The 16,828-nt window shown below is 42.2% G+C and overlaps 1 protein-coding gene across 1 annotated transcript; it reads right to left on the bottom strand.

The window, feature by feature from the left end:
* Positions 1-475: 475 nt before the first annotated feature.
* LOC147462576 (uncharacterized) lies at positions 476-7,041 on the bottom strand. Its single transcript, XM_086526676.1, has 4 exons — positions 6,409-7,041; position 5,897; positions 5,741-5,817; positions 476-1,309 (listed from the first exon to the last, which is right to left on the bottom strand). The coding sequence occupies exons 1-4, from the start codon at positions 7,039-7,041 to the stop codon at positions 476-478; spliced, it is 1,545 nt and encodes a 514-aa protein (XP_086382802.1).
* Positions 7,042-16,828: the final 9,787 nt, after the last annotated feature.

Below are 16,828 nucleotides of genomic sequence, written 5' to 3'. Positions count from 1 at the left end.
CTACACAGTATGTATGCACTTCAAACCTTCAGATACTTCATCGACAAGATCAAAGGGAATACATATATCTCATATTTATACTCAGGATTTCATCAGTTATTCATCAGATATAGATCAGAATCAGAATAGACAATAGACAGATAGATATAACTGCCGCCTTCCATTTCCCATCATCATCACACACATCAGCGTCATCCCCTTACTTCCTTACATCATCGAAGATCACAAAAGATACAAAAGCCCCTACGAAAAGTTACATCCTTTCACATAATGTCTTTTCCTACTTACTTCCTAATAGGTTTCTGATTATCTCCTGAGTTGACTCTGACCTGATGACTTCCTAATTGGAATCTGAAGTCATCCTGACAGTTCCCTGACTGCATATTAATTATGGTAAAGGTCCCCTTTACCACCTGGCACACCCGGTGGTACCAAAAAGAAACTTTTTGGCGACCTGAACCCACAATTCCCTTTATCACTCCTTTTGTTCAACCTCCAGCACACCATCTTCTTGAGTAAGCATTTCTTCAACTTTGTCCTCCACATTTTGCAATTCTGTATCTCCCTGATCATCTACTATCAGCTGTTGCAAGCTTTCTTCTTCATTAATCAGCGCCTGCTGCATCAGATTTGTTTCAGGTACAGTCTTCTCCTTTTCTGCAACCACACTGTTTTGCCCCTGATCTACAATCTCTTCAGAAAACTTTTCCAATTCCTGATTATCTTTTTCCACATGTTGTGCAATTGTATCCACTAAAGTATCCAACATTGGAGTCTTTAGTACATCATCTTCCTGAACACCCTCTTTTTCAATCTGTTTGTTGTTCTGTGACTGTTGCTCAAGGAGAGAGTTATATTTTTCATGTAACTCCTCATACTGAAATTTCAGTAACTCATACTCCTCCTTGTTTTCTTCTTTGGCAAATATTTCATATGGTTTAGACATCACTTCTTCTAGCCTGACTCCCAGATTTTTCCAAATTTGTTCTCCCTGCTTCCTCAGTTGATCCTTCATGTCTTCAACCTCCTCGGGTGACAAGTACCATCCATCAATTGACAACTCATCATCTGTGCATTCTCTAATTTGCTTTTCCACATCTTTACAGGATGCCACTCTATTCAGCAGAACCCTGTTGTCTGCTTCTAAAGCTACATTAGTATTTGCTAAATTCCCCAACTCCATAGTCAATACTGCTTTCCACTCATTCTGCCACACTTTGTACATTTTTGGATTGCTCTCTCTTCTGTGAAAATGACCCTGAAACATCTTTAACTTTTCTTCCATTTTCTGATTTTGCTCTGATGCTGCCTTGAGCTTCTCCTGCAACTCTTCAATTTCCTCCACTGTCATTGTCTTTTTACTCAACTGCCTTGCTAATTCTTCTTTCTCCTCCACAAGTTTTCCATTTGTCCTCTCCAAAAGTACACTGTTCATGTTCTGCTGCTCCACAAACTCCTCTAATATCTCTACAGACTCTAAGGCTTTTGAGTATGTAACATCTTGAAAAAAATGTTTAACAAGAGACTGTTTGATATCCTCTTGCTTCTTTCCACTCTCGGTCTCCTTGGTCTGCACGACATCTAACCTTCTTTTCTTCAACTTGATGGAACGCTTCACCGGAGTTGTCTGAGCCCCCACAAGCTTTATCTGTCCATCTTCCTCTTCAGCCCAGAATTTTGGAATCTCTACATCTGTATTCAACCCCATAGTTTCCATACATTCCCCATGTGAATACTTTGCTGACCACATACTCTTATATATGCCTGTCTTGGACTCATGATACTTCTTTATCTTCATTTCCCTGTCAATCATCTGCTCAGAATCCAACAGTTCATGCTACCCAAATACTTCCTGACTGTGTCCTTCCTGTTTGTCAGCCACCTGTCTTGACCCTGATGGTGTCATCGCCCTCAATACACCATTACTCTTTACATGCATGAAAATTGCAACAATCAAAGGTCCCACTTTTGTACTTCTCTGCACTCTTTTCTTTTCTTTGAAAAATACCTCTGAATGTATTCTTTCATACAACATTGTTGCCCATCCAAATCTCTTACCCTTCTCTGCCATGCTGAGAATTGCATAATTCTCTCTTGATATGTAATCCAACTTCACCAATAACATGACCCTTTCCAAAAACCATTTTATTTGCTGCAAGCTCTCTGCATCAGACACATTTTTCAAAGAAAAATAATTGCGAGTACCTTCACTCTTCCCGAATTCTGCATCCATGTCCTCCTCAAATGCTTTGTCCACCGCATTATCAATTCCTTCAGGCAATCCAAATACTGTCGCCACTAATGCTGCTGACAAGTAAACTCCGTGTCCCACCAATCCATTACAATCTATAAGTTGCGCCATCATCATGCCTGTTTGAGTCGTGAAACGCCAGTGTGTCCATGGCAACTGTGCATACTCCAATAGCTAAATAGACTGCAGCCATCGTGCATGTTTGGGTTGGAAGGAATCGATCTCCACCTTAAAATCCATGAGATGATGCTCTGTTGCTTTTCTGGCCTTCATTTGAAGCGGTGTCGGCTGCTGTACATCCTCTTCCTCATCGTCGATCTCCACCATTGTTCCAGGGCTTGGCCTTGCCGATCTCAGCCCCCTCCTTTGCACCATCGCTTTAAAATCTGCAGCTTCTCTAGCTAACGGCGGCGTACGCTGGGCTTGCTCTTCACCTAGCAACACACTCTTTCTCTTCTGCATGGCGGGCACTAACGCTGACGCACTATTACTTGAGATGTCAAGTCCTCTATCAGTTTGAAAACACGAAAACGTGGTCTCACTCCACCTTCACTTCTCTATTCATAATACCTCGTACCCCCGAATCGAGAAAATATATTCCCACCTCATTTTGACACTCTTTTTTAGGAACCTCCCCTTCAAATAACTTCAACCGATACCCATTCAGTGGTTTTCCAAACTGGTTCCCAACTTCATCCTGTAACACAAAAGTTCCTGGCCCTCTGACTTCTACTATCTGATAAGGCCCTACATATCTCAGCTTGAGTTTCCCTGGTCTTGGCCCCAACTTACTGTTATATACCATGACCCAATCTCCTTTTTTAAAAAATTTGAACTTAATGTGTCGAGACACCCATGCTTTCTTTCTGTTCTGCACTGCTTCTGCCAAATAAGCACTCAGAATCCTATCCTCCTCCAATTTCAACAAGGATTCCTCCCTGAAAGGTATAGACTCTTCTGGAGACAGTCTATGCTCAGCTGCAATTCTCAGACTAGGAACTACAAATTCCATTGGTACTACTGCTTCTAGTCCATATACTAGCCTGAAAGGTGTCTGACCTGTTGTCACCTTGAAAGCTGTCCTGAAATCCCACAAAGCAGAATCAAGCTTTGTATCCCAATCCTTCCTATTGTCCTCCACAATCTTCTTCAAAATTCTGATCAGGATCTTATTAGTACTCTCTGCCTGTCCATTTGCTTGTGGATAATACACTGTAGACTTCTTGTGTATTATCAGGTGTGACTCAGTCAACTTCTTGATCACTTTGTTGAGGAAATGTACTCCTTGATCTGAAACCAATTCCACAGGACACCCAAATCTGGTCATAATATTCCTATAGAGGAATCTTGCCACACTACCTGCAGTATTATCCCTTAGTGCCACTGCTTCAACCCATTTTGTTGCATAATCAGTAGCCACCAGAATATATCTGTTTTGAGTATTTCTTGCAGAAGGAATAATAGGTCCCATGAAATCCAACGCCCACTTTTGAAAAGGTTCAAGTGGTACCACTGGTTGCAAAGGCATCCTATCTGCATCATTTGGCCTTCCATCCCTCTGACAGACAAAACACTGCCTGCAATAGTTTTAAGCATCCTTATGAATACTTGGCCACCATAACCCTACCTGAAATACTTTTCTAGCAGTTACTTCATGAGAAAAGTGTCCTCCAGCATTGCCCCAATGAGCCTCTGAAAGAACTGCCTTTTGTTCAGCTTTCCCTGAAACACACCTTCTGATCACCTGATCTATTCCTTTCTTGTATAACATTCCTGATATTACCATAAATGATCTGCTCCTCAATGCCAACCTCTTCCTTCTATCTGAAGTCATCTCTTCTGGAAAAAACCCTCCACCAAGAACTGAAACATCTCATCATACCAATCTTCTGCTATCAGACCTGTCACCACTTGAAACAGTCCTGCATCAGGTAATTCATCAGGCACTCCATCTGGTGGTTCTCCTGTCTCCAATCTACTCAAGTAATATGCAATGGCATGCTCTTTCCTCGGTGTATGCACCACACTATAGTCAAATTCCTGAAGTAAAAGAACCCATCTTGCCAACCTGCCTGACAACTGTGGTTTATTAACCATATAGATCAAAGCTTGATGATCCACATGAAACACCACCTTATTGGCCAACAAGTAATGCCTGAACTTCTTCAATGCATAAACCATGCCTAAACCTTCTCTTTCAGTTACTGAATAGTTCCTTTCAGTAGAGGATAGCACCCTGCTTGCATAATAGATAGGTCTAAACCATCCCTTCTCAATCTCTTGCATCAGGACTGCTCCCACTGCACAATGACTTGCATCCACAAATATATGGAATGGCAAATTCCAATCTGGAGAAATTAAAATTGGTGCCACCACCAACATCTTCTTCAATAATTCAAAGGCCTTTTGCTGATCAGTAGACCATAAGAATGGTACATCCTTCTTGGTAAGCTTTGTCAGTGATTGACAAACATATGCCAAATACCTCAAAAATCTGTTATGCCACTTTACTTGTCCCAAAAACCTTGACAACTGCTTCAAGTTCTTAGGTACTGGTGCCTTCAGAATTGCCTCCACCTTCCTGGAATCAATGGCAATCCCTTCTTTTGATATCACATGTCCCAAAAGAATCCCACTGCTTACTGCAAATGCACACTTTTCAGGGTTCAAAGAAAGTCTAGCTTCCCTGCACTTCTGCAAACAGAGCCTGAGATGTCCCAAATGCTCATCTTTTCTCCCAAAAACACTGAAATCATCCAGGAACACCCTCATAAAAGTTATCAAGAAAGGAGCAAACACTTGTTGAACCCACTTCTGAAAAGTAGGAGATGCATTTTTCAATCCAAACCCCATCACATTGTAAGAAAACACTCCCCATTTTGTAATAAAGGCTGTTTTTTCTCTGTCCTCCACTGCCATCCTGATCTGATTATAGCCACTAAAACCATCCAAAAAGCTATACATTTCATGTCCTGCAACCGCATCCAACATTGTATCACAATATGGAAGTGGAAAAGGATCAGTCAGTGTGGCAGCATTCAGCTTCCTCCAATCCACACAAACCCTGATCTTCCAATTCTTCTTTGGAACAACCACTATTGGAGATAACCATGTCACCTTGTCAACCGGGTAAATGAAACCTACTTCCAAAAGCTTGTCCAATTCCTCTTTCACCTGCTTAGCATAACTTGGGTTTAATCTGTATCTTTGTTGTACCACTGGGACTGCATCAGCCTTCAGGTTGATCTTGTGTTCACAAAAAGCTGGATCCACTCCTTTCATGTCACTGTACTGCCAAGCAAATACATCCTTGTATTCCCTGAGTAAACCTTGCAGTCCTCTTTTAAAATTCTGATCCAGATTGACACTGACCCTGACCTTCTGAGAATTCCCCTCTGTTCCTAGATCCATGTCTTCCAAATCATCTTCCCTTACCCTTGAACTTTTTGAAAGATATTCCTCAAAATCTTTCTCTGCCCTGATCTCTGCCTGTTTCTGTTCTGCCTCCAAATCAGATCCTTCAGGAAACAGCTTTCTCTTGCCCAATTTTTTCTTCAATTTCTCCACTTTGGGATCATTAGCTACATATTTCTCTGCAATATTTTGTACATCCACTTCAAATATTGGAATGACAGAAGAATTTACCCTCAAAAATTCCTCTTCCTCATCTTCTTCCAATTCTGGAGCCATATTGATTGTTTTTGCATGCAAAGGTCTGCAATCAGGTGGAAGTATTTTGCTGGCCACCATCTTCATTCTCACCTTTTTCTTGCCTGTCTCAATATCACATAATCTGCTCCCCAATGTTGCTTGACTTTTGCTGCTCTAAGCCAAGGTCTCCCAAGAATCATAGGATGTGACTGAGAAGACTTTTCCAACTGCAACACCACAAAATTGACTTTAAACTTGAGACCTCCAATCTCAATTTCCTTATTCCTGACAATCCCTAATGGCTGGATCCTCCTCTGATCTTCCATTTTCACTTGAAATGGTGTCGGATCCCAACAGGTAATGTTCATCTTCCTGCATGTTTCCTCTGGAAGTACATTCACTCTTGATCCTCCATCAATAAACACTCCTGGCATAAATATCTGCTCCATCTTTACACTGATCACTGGAACTTTGTAATCAACATCTGCAGGTTGCATTTCTGCTACCTCAATCTCCTGATCCGGATCTTCATCTGTCTGTAAGTCAATCGGATTCTTTCCCCCATACTGTTGTTGTAACTTTTGCATGAATTGGTCTGCAAAGCTTGGTACCAAACTCAAAATCTGCCTCAAACTGATCTGAGTAGGTGCTTCCATTAATGCATCAAAAAACTCCTCAGACATCTTGACTGCAGCTTTCTTCTGTATAGTCAGTGCCTGATCATGTCCTTTACCAACTCCTTCCTGTATTCTGTCCGTCGGATACCTTACTATTGCCTCAGGGACTTCCTCAGTTTCCCTTCTTTTATCCTCCTGTCGCTTGTTCACTTTATTTATCTCCTTCAATACTCCCATTCTAATCTGGTCCTGAACCTTCCAGTCGATTGGTTGTTGTTCTTCTTTTTTCTGAACCTTATTCCCCTTTTCCTTTCCTGACGACCTGGTTACCACCATAGCTCCAGGAACATTATCCCCCTCTTTAACTCCTTCAATCGAGACACGCTCTGTACAATCACATTGGAACAGGTTGCTTGATTCCCCTCTTCCACAGCAGCGCTCATTAGGCATCCGGGCCCTATCAGGCTCCACTTTGGCATTCATCAGGAACTCTTCAGATTCCTGTTCTTCTTCTTCCAACATGACAACATTTAACTGTGCAGGAGGCCTTTGTTGAGGCTGGCCGCCTTTATTATTATATTGTACTATAGGGATCCCCCTCTCACTCCTGTGTTTGCACCACAGGGTGCATTCAGGTCCCTGTCTGTGCCCTTGTGTTCCACAATAGGTACACGGTAAATTTCCTCCCATTCTGTCCTGATTCCTTTGATTACCCCACCCTTCTTGGGCTTGAAGTCTCTGAATAGGACCTGAATTTCCCCAGTTTCTAAAATTCTGTGGCCTTCCCTAAGGCCCTCCTGCAATCATGACATTCGCTGCAGGTGGATTCATTCTTTGCTGCACCCTTTCTGGAATGCGTCCCCGATAATTTGGATTGTACCAACATCTTTCATCACTATGGCCAAACACTTGACATGTTTGACAATAAGGCCTCTCTGGCATACCCAGTTTTGTAAGACCCAAATTCTTCAATTGACTGACAATCATCTGACTGATGTCTTCTTTTCCAGGAACTGTCTGCTCCCTGCTTTTACCCTTTTTCTCTTTGTCCTTCTCCTGCCTGGAGGATTTCTTCTTTTTCTTCTTACTTTTCTTCTTCTTTTTCTTTTTCTCTGACCAATCATCATCTTCTTCATCAGAATCCTTTTCAGACTCTGAGTCTTCCTCATCTCAGGAGTCATCTGTTTCTTCATCATCTTCTTCATCCTCTGAATCTGATTCTTCCCTTTTGGAAGATTTCTTTCTCTTCTCAAGGCTTCCATACCTTCTTTCTGCCCTTGTGGCTTCTTCCACCAACTCATTGAAATCTGCTTCATTGTTGATCACTCCTCTTCCTGCTACTGAACTGCGCAGCTCCAGATTCAATCCTCTACAAAAATAATCGCCCAACTGTTCAAATGATGGCCTCTATGCTGCCAACAATCTGTTGTTGAGGTTTCTAAATTTCTGAGCATAGTCTTCCACTAGCAATTTTCTTTGCTTCATCTTTCTCATTTTGATCAAGATATCCTCAGGGGTCTTTTCCTCCCTGAATCTTGCCAAAAATCTGTTTCTTAATGCTTCATATGTTGGAAAAGCTGCAATACCATACTGCATAAACCAAGCCATTGCCTTCCCCTGCAATGTGGCAGCAAAATGCTCCTTCTTGGTAGCATCATTATGGATCACATTGTATCCACTTGCCATCCACCTGGTCTCAAACTGCCCCACATGACTGTCAGCATCCTCCTTGGATTTCCCGCTGAACTTAGCCGCCCCCACTTTCGGGTTGGGTACTGGTTGAGCCATCACTACAGGTTGTGGTTGGAGTTGATTCAGGTACTGGTACCGGTACTTGTCCTTGATTTATTTTTCTCAAAGGGTCAAATGGTAATGGTGGTGTGTGTGTTTGAAACTGCAGCCTTCTTGGTCTAAAAATCTGATTGACTGCTAATGCTCCCACAAACCTTTGCAGGTTCAGATTAGAAATCTCCTCATTTTGTTGCTCAAAATCTTCGGTATTGCCAGAAGAAGTACTACTTTGCCTTTCAGGAGTTGACGGTTGACTGCCTTCCTCCTCTTCTTCTATTGCTGCGGATGAACCTACTCCTTGCCTGCTACGAAAACGTGTCCAATAAGGATGTTGTGCAGACTGGCGACCATCCTCCTCTTCACTCATACATTAAGTCGGCTTGCCAAATGCTTGTCACCTGAGAGCGTACTTCCTCCGAAGTTCCAAGTATCTCCTGAGTTGCCGGATGTTCACAAATGACCAACTTACAGGGAGATCATATATGCCAACCGGATGAATGCACCGGAAGAATGCACCGGAAGAGGATCACCACTTTGATTCTAATACACTTCTACACATCCCTAGGCAATTGTGGAAAGTACTCCCGCAAAAAAATTCTGTCGTACTCCTGCTTTTCTTCTTCCTCTATTACCCAATTGCGAAATCTGATTAGCAAATCATTTCCTTCTTCCTCTTCTGACTCCCAATGTCGAAATTCATATAGCAGGTCTGTAACATCCTCCTCTGTCATCAGAAACACTTCAGTCCTCTACGCCACAGGTAAGGAACAGATCCGAAACATTTTGTAGGATCGCCAAAGTGTAATGGGGTTGACCAGGAAAGGCTTAGACAGATTCTACATATTCCCTGATAATTGCCTAACACTTAACCAACCACCAATACAGGACTACACAGTATGTATGCACTTCAAACCTTCAGATACTTCATTGACAAGATCAAAGGGAATACATATATCTCATATTTATACTCAAGATTTCATCAGTTATTCATCAGATATAGATCAGAATCAGAACAGACAATAGACAGATAGATATAACTGCCGCCTTCCATTTCCCATCATCATCACACACATCAACGTCATCCCCTTACTTCCTTACATCATCGAAGATCACAAAAGATACAAAAGCCCCTACAAAAAGTTACATCCTTTCACATAATGTCTTTTCCTACTTACTTCCTAATAGGTTTCTGATTATCTCCTGAGTTGACTCTGACCTGATGACATCCTGATTGGAATCTGAAGTCATCCTGACAGTTCCCTGACTGCATATTAATTATGGTAAAGGTCCCCTTTACCATTAAACATGTGATCTATCACGAGTTTTTTGGCCTTGACTTCGGCTTCGTTTCTGACGGTGTGTTAGAAGCTGGACACACCCTACGGAAAATTACGGCTCGGCACATTATTATTTTTTGTAATTATTCATTTATTGAGGAAAACTCGACAATTCACCTTGTAAATATTGGGGCTTACAGAAGTTTCTAGATTTTATCCCAGTTTTTATATTTAGATTGAGTAGATGGTTAAAATGGAACTTTAGGGTTTGAGAATTGTAAGGTATTTATACCACTTTTTGACCTTAATGAAAAAACCTTTTGTCAATTTTAAAAAAGTCTGTGAGTGAGCGTACTGTGAACGAGAGAGAGTGATATCTTCATCTTGATGCTACGCGCGTATCGGTGATTGGAATCGAGTACAGAGAAGTGCAGCATGTTGCCCCCGACGAGAGCTACGCGCCAATACCTACATTACGCGCGTACGGTCCGGTTTTGCGAGCTCCATCTACGAGCTTCATCTGGTGATTCGGTGAGCATACGTTATCTGTTTTCACATTGTTGCATATCTACGCATTCGCATTGAGAAGAGCTACACATTAGGCACTTCAGTTTTTGAAAACGATGACCTGCAAATTTTGGCCAAACATCCTACGCGATTCTGCACCAGGTGTTTTGGGTTGAGATTGTGGTTCATAGACCTTAGGGAGAGCGACCTAATAGTGTTAGTAGGTTCTCCTTCAAGTTCGGTGGTGTTTCGAGATTGTTTGATGGGTATTTAGCTCTAGGAAGCGTGAAGGAAATCTCTTCTTAAGCACTCCTGAAGACTGTAGATTGGACATTGGGTAGAGACCTCTTTAGAAATTAGTTAGGAGTCGGTCGAGTGTAGATTGACACCCTATGCTTTCTTCCACGTGCCTGCGGGTCGAGCTTCGTCCTTAGCTGACAAATCTTGTTAGGTGAGTTCTCGTTGTGCTGACGTCCGTCGCGACGTACCCGTCCAACATTTGCGCCGCTGTCGGGGACGAAAACCTTAGGTAGGTGACCGAGACTAGTCCTTGAGGATAGGGATTCTTTGGCTTGCCAAGAGTCTCATTTTACATTTAGATAGGATCAGAGGGTGGAGGACTCTCTAGGTCTTAGAGGGAGTTTAGGGAGCGTGTGTCTGGCCTAAATCCTTCGACTTAGGTAGATTTAGGTAGACTTAGTTAGTTTTAGTTGAGTTGTGTTGTAAAGAGTAGGAGTTTGAGTGGTAGAAGAGGTGAGAGGAAAGCTTGAGAGTCCAGGGATGCCATGAAGCAACCAAAACACCATTATCACCATTTCACATGATGAGTAGGAGTAGAGTAGGTAGAACATCATGATTTATGATCTAGAGCACTTCATGCATGTATACTTGCTTGTTAGATTCATCACAAGGTTGTAAAAGACGCAAAAGTGTGTTTGAAAACTGATTTTAAGTCCAAAAGTTTCTGTGAATAGTGCTGAGAGTTCTACAGAGCATAGGGAGTATTACTGCCAAAAAAAAATTGTAATTTTAAACAGTAGACATCCTACGCGTAGGATGTCTCCAAGAAACTTTTGGTAGGGAATTTGGGAAAACTGAGTTGATCAGTGTGTTCAGAGGGTAGGTTTTACCCTATTCTCATATTGACTTGAGTTTTTTCCCTAGTTTTGTTGACCAAAATCCAAAAGGCGGAGTCAGGAAACACAAAATTTCAAAAAAGGGTTAAATTGAGTGATGTTTACATGTTGTTGCACTTGTGAAGCATACTTGCTCTTGCTGAGAGCATAAGAAAGCATCAGGGACACTTCAGAAAAAAAAATTCAGCAGTAGACATCCTACACGTAGGATGTCTATAGGGTGATTTGGGCATTTTTCTGAGAATCTGAGTTGACCAGTGTGTTTAGAAGGTAGGTTTTACCCTATTTTCACCTAGAAAGTGGAAATTTGACCATATCTTGACAGGATAAGTCCAGACAGACTGAAATTGCTAGACATCCTATCCAAATTGTGCCAACGCATTATTCCAAGACCAAAACCATAGGATGGCTGTAGGAGCATGATCTGCATGATATATTGAGTGACTGAGAGAGTTTTCATCTCATTTGGGGAAGAAAAGGTGGTTCTAAGCAGACTTTAGCACTTTTGACTGAAAAAGACTAGAACAGCTAAAATTGGGGTCTTTTGAAACCCAAATCAACATCTAAGCATACCACTGTGTTGCTGACATCAGGGGGAAGCTGTGGGACAAGTCTGGGACCAAACAGGCCAAAAAGACATCCTACGCGTAGAATGTTTTTTGTGTGATCTGGCACTCCAAACTTACTTTTGAGTATACCACAGTGATCAGTACATCAAGGCAAGTCTGTACTTTGAATTTGAAGCCATTCTGGGCAAAAAGACATCCTATGTGTAGGATGTCTAATGCATTAAATTAAAGCCAGATACTGACTATAGGCCTAGCAGGGAGTTAAAGAGCCTGAGGCAAGCCTCCTAGTCAATTTTGGTCCAATTTGGAGTTGAATAGATTGGTCAGACCAACATCAAGCTGCCGGAACAGATTTCCATTAACCAACTTGTAGGTGTCCAAATCACAAAGTAAGAGCAGCTATGGACTCAGCACATCAAGGGGAGTCTATAGTGCAAAAATCCAGGAAAAACATAGCAGGAGACATCCTACATGTAGGATGTCTACTGGGTTCTACTGAAGAGAAAATTTGAGTGGGCTTAGACAGTGAGGTTCCATTTGGCTTAAGGGTTCCAGAACTTCTTTCAGAATTGAATTTGGACCTTGTTTGTCCATTTGACTGAGCAAAGACTGAATTCAGACTTTTTTACGTAAGTTGACCAACATCCGTGGGAAGTACAGTTCCAAATTATCAGACCTAATCCAGAACATCATAAGTGTATAGATACAGTAGTGGTTGAGGTTAACTCTCCAATTATACCAATCATTACTAAAAAATCACCTATAGCAGATAAATGCTTTGATTCAAATTGTCGGAATTAAACGCTTGTGTACAGGTATATTCTGCAGCAAAGCAAGAAGTTGTGTGGAAACTGATCCTTTGCCAGGTGAGTGGTTGGATTTGTGAAATTTGCATTGATAAGTTTGATGAATTTAAGATCAGGAAGATACATAGTTAGAGACCAGAAGGTGGTTGGTGACCAGAGTAGCTTAGTGTCCACAGAGGAGAGTGTAACTCAGGCAAGACTAGATCCACTAGCACCAATTATTGAGGAGGGAAGTGATAGTAACACTTCCTCAGAAAAATCCTTCTTCATGATGGGTAGTCAACAGCCAGGAGGTTTCACCTATGATGGACCAATGCCAGGAGGAAGCACCTCCCTAAATCCTTTGAATGATTCCAAGTTCACTGTAATCTTCTTAGAAGGAACAAACTTGAGGGGAGCCCTAGTTTATTCCGACTATCGAGGACGCAAGTGTATTTGTATTGAAGAGAGACATGCTCAGAGACTAGAGATAATTCGAGTCTCTGATGACGGGGATAGATTTCAAGATGAAAAGGGGAAACACTATCTGATAGTGAGTAACCCTGAGGATTACAATAGATACAGAGATAATGTGGCGAAAGGGAAAATGGTTTCAAAAACTCAAGAACCGCCTCCAAACATTGACCGACCTGGAGCGATTTTTATGTATGATAAGAAAACAACCAGGGTCTCAACTTATAACGGGAATGTGGGGATTTACAAGCATGAGAGCGAGGGAATAGTCTCTTACTTTCATTGCAAAGAGCCGTACCCAAACGAATTAAGCAAAGACAAGGTTCTTTACTTATTTTCTTATGGAACTGCTATGGGGAAGGAGATTGTTTTTGTTGATAGGTATGAGCAAGAATACAAACGTATTCTTCCAGAGGAGGTAGGAAAAGAAACAGTTCCAGGAGCATCAACATATGCCACCGATGAAGTTCCAAGAGCAACCCACACTCCTAGCAAATCGACACATCCATTTTCGGAAGAATATGACGCGACCTCGCATTCTACCCGACAGCAGACATCCCACTATCAAAACCAACCAGCAACCCAACCATCATTACAGGCATGGCTTCAACAAAGTGCAACATTGGAACAAAACCGAGATGATTATCAAGCCACACGAGGGCTAAGGGATTTACAAGAACCCCCACTTTATTCAAGATATCAAGGTGAGAGTAAACCAAGAACACAAGGGTCAACAGAGCCGGGAAGACCACCCATAGAACGAGTTCGAAGAGATGAACCATCTCTTGCAAGAGCCATCAGAAATTACGGCTTAGGAGCATCACTGGGAGAGGAACCAACCCACTACCAAAGGCCAGAGGAGGTTTATAGATTAGAGCGAGGAGATCCAATGATGAGGTTTGTAGACCATCGTAGAATTAGACCTTCTCAAGTGCAAAAATGGGTAAACAAGAAATACACTGGAAACAGAGATCCCAGAGATCATATGGCAGCCTTTGTGCGAGTAATTAGAGCAGAAGAGGTGTTGACTTCCCTACCCAATTTTCAGGGTTTGGACTAACCCTAGAGGATGACGCTGCTACTTGGTTTGACTTTGTGGAGCGAAGAGACTTTGAGTCTATGGAGGAAGTGTTCGACGAGTTTATCGAGGAATTCTCACAAAGAGGAATAGTTCATAATACAGTCTCACAAATCCATAAATTCAAACAAAAAGACGGAGAATCTGTGCGAAAGACAGCCCTACGATTAAAAAGATATGTTAAGTTCTACCCTGTAGAAGAACTGCCAACTCAGTCCAGACTTATGCTTATATTTATTCAAGGACTAAGGAATGCAGATCTCCAGAAGGACTTACATATGAAGAGGAGCACCACGTTGAAAGAGTTAACTAAGGAGGCTTTGTACCTTGTGGACAATTGTGTAGTCTACAAAGAGGGTGAGTTCAAGGATCTTGACGATGATTCCTCCTCGCAACAAAGTGGAAGCAAGTCCACTAAGACAGCACCAAAAGGAGAAATAACTGTAAACCAGGAGCAGCTTGTAGAGAAAGTGCTCAAAAAGATTAACTTGTATGCCAAACCACAAGCTAAACAACCAAAATGGTGTGCAATCGAGCAAAAATGGACAAACCATGGGACAGAGGAATGCTATTATAACAAGGGCTATGTGAGAGAGAGACCTTACGCTCCCCAAGCTCAAGTAACATCTCCTCAACTTCCACCGATGCCTAGGTATCAAGCAGGAAAACGACCAGGACCTGTAGGTTTAGAAAGACCACAACCAGTGTTGGGACAACAACCACCCCTACCAGGACTACGACTAGTTGGCATAAGATATACACCAACAGTGACAAAATCGGAAGAGAAGGCTTTAGTGCCTATGCATGCATATTACGAAGATCCAAATTGATATGCTGCAAATTCGGCCTATTATCCACCGGAAGAACCCTCAACGCCAGAACCATGGAGCATGATGGGAAACACAGGACCACCAACAACTGCACAAGCGACAGGAGAAGGAAGATATAGCTTGGATGAGCGAACATTGTTGTTCATAGCCAACGGATGCATGGGCGGACAGAGACACGCATACCAACAAAGAGGAGCTCAAGGAGCACCTCAACAGCCTAAGGGACCCTGCTACAAGTGTGGGGGAGACCATTGGCTAAGAGACTGTCCTCATGATGAAATCATTAGAGTCAATGCATATTGCACCGAGTGTGGAGTTACTCATCTGATTCCGGATTGCCCTAAGAACCCGAGCAAGGGAGCAAAAACTACCTTAAACATGTTGGAGGAAGTGCCTTCCAGTGGGGGGTCAGAAAACGAGACAATCATACCTATCTAGGCGGTGACACGAGCCCAAGCTCAAAGAATGACAAAAGAACCCATAATTGAAGAGCCAAAAACCAATGTCCCAAGTTCAAAAACAAAAAATCACAGAAGCAGTTGGAAAGCTAGAAAGGCGCGGATAAAAGAAAGGAAAGAACGAAAGCAAACGGCTCTATCCGAGGAGTTGAAACACACGAAGGATGGATTAGAGAGGTTAGAGGATCTAGCTAGCCTCAGCTCACACACCACGGCAACTGTAGCACCCAAAGAAATAGTAGAGCCCAAAAGTATAGGATCATGAGGATCAGTGATGGTAGACAAGGTAAATGAGCAGTTGGATGCACTTCTAAAAGCTTATGAAGCCAGACTCAAAAAGAACCAAACCCAAGAGCAAAGATGGATGACTTATCCATATGCTGAAATAGAAAAACAGAGGTTGGAAATGTGTAGAAAGATGATTGAAACAGCTCAATCCTTGATAGAAAACCCGCTTGGTCAACCTGCAAGTTGGCATGAAGTACCAGCTCCAACCCCTATCAAACCAACTCTAGAAGAACAAGTAGAAACAAAGGAAAGACTCACGAATGCCTATGAGTCTAGGGGAGAACCTATCATAGTGCCAAAACAACAGATGGGGCAAGTAATGGGTTCCAGCCTAAAACATTGGTAGAAATAGGAAAGGATTGTAATGGTCTAGATGATCTATGGAAGAAAATCCGTGAGGCCAATGAAGCTAACAAGATGAGTTACCACATGGATAGCTCGAGAAAAGAGAAAATTGAGATCTTACCTCCTATTGAAGAGTTCGAGGCAAGATCACAACTAAACTTTGATGGACATTCACAAGGGGGAGACCAGGGATCAATTAGTTCGGAGCACAGCCAACCAGACTCACTTAAAACTCTACCCTCTTACCTAGGAGAGTATGAAGCCAAGTATGAGGTGAGAGCAATCACATCTCAAAGACTTTCTTCTAACAAAGTGATGGATTCACAAGGATTGATTGAGTTATTGTCCACCCCGGTGGCATGCACAATCACATTAGCCGAACTCCTGAGGTTACGACCAAACATGTGGACCACAGTGGGAAAATGCTTAGAAAAATTTGGAATAAAAGGCCCCACCTCGAAACTTCAAGAAGGAATCAGAGAATTGGACAAGCCTCAACTAAACACCAGGCCTGTACCTTTAAACAAGGTTGGAGAATATTGTGAGGGAGAAGATGGAAACACCACTCTACCAGTAGAATTTCAAGGAGTAGTTTCCAAAGTAATTCTAGACAGTGGAGTAGGAGTCACTATTGCCACTAAGGGAATCTGGAAAAAATGAGGAAAATCGGCTTTGAGAGCTACCAGAATGAAGTTGCAATTGGCAGATGGATTTATGGAAAAGCCTTTGGGACTCTTAGAAAAGGTAATTGTCACTTCGTGCGGAATCGAG

This window comes from Adiantum capillus-veneris, chromosome 2 (genome assembly GCF_014529385.1).
Source record: "Adiantum capillus-veneris isolate H3 chromosome 2, ASM1452938v2, whole genome shotgun sequence".
NCBI lineage: Eukaryota > Viridiplantae > Streptophyta > Polypodiopsida > Polypodiales > Pteridaceae > Adiantum > Adiantum capillus-veneris.
This window is presented reverse-complemented; position numbering and strand designations above follow the sequence as displayed.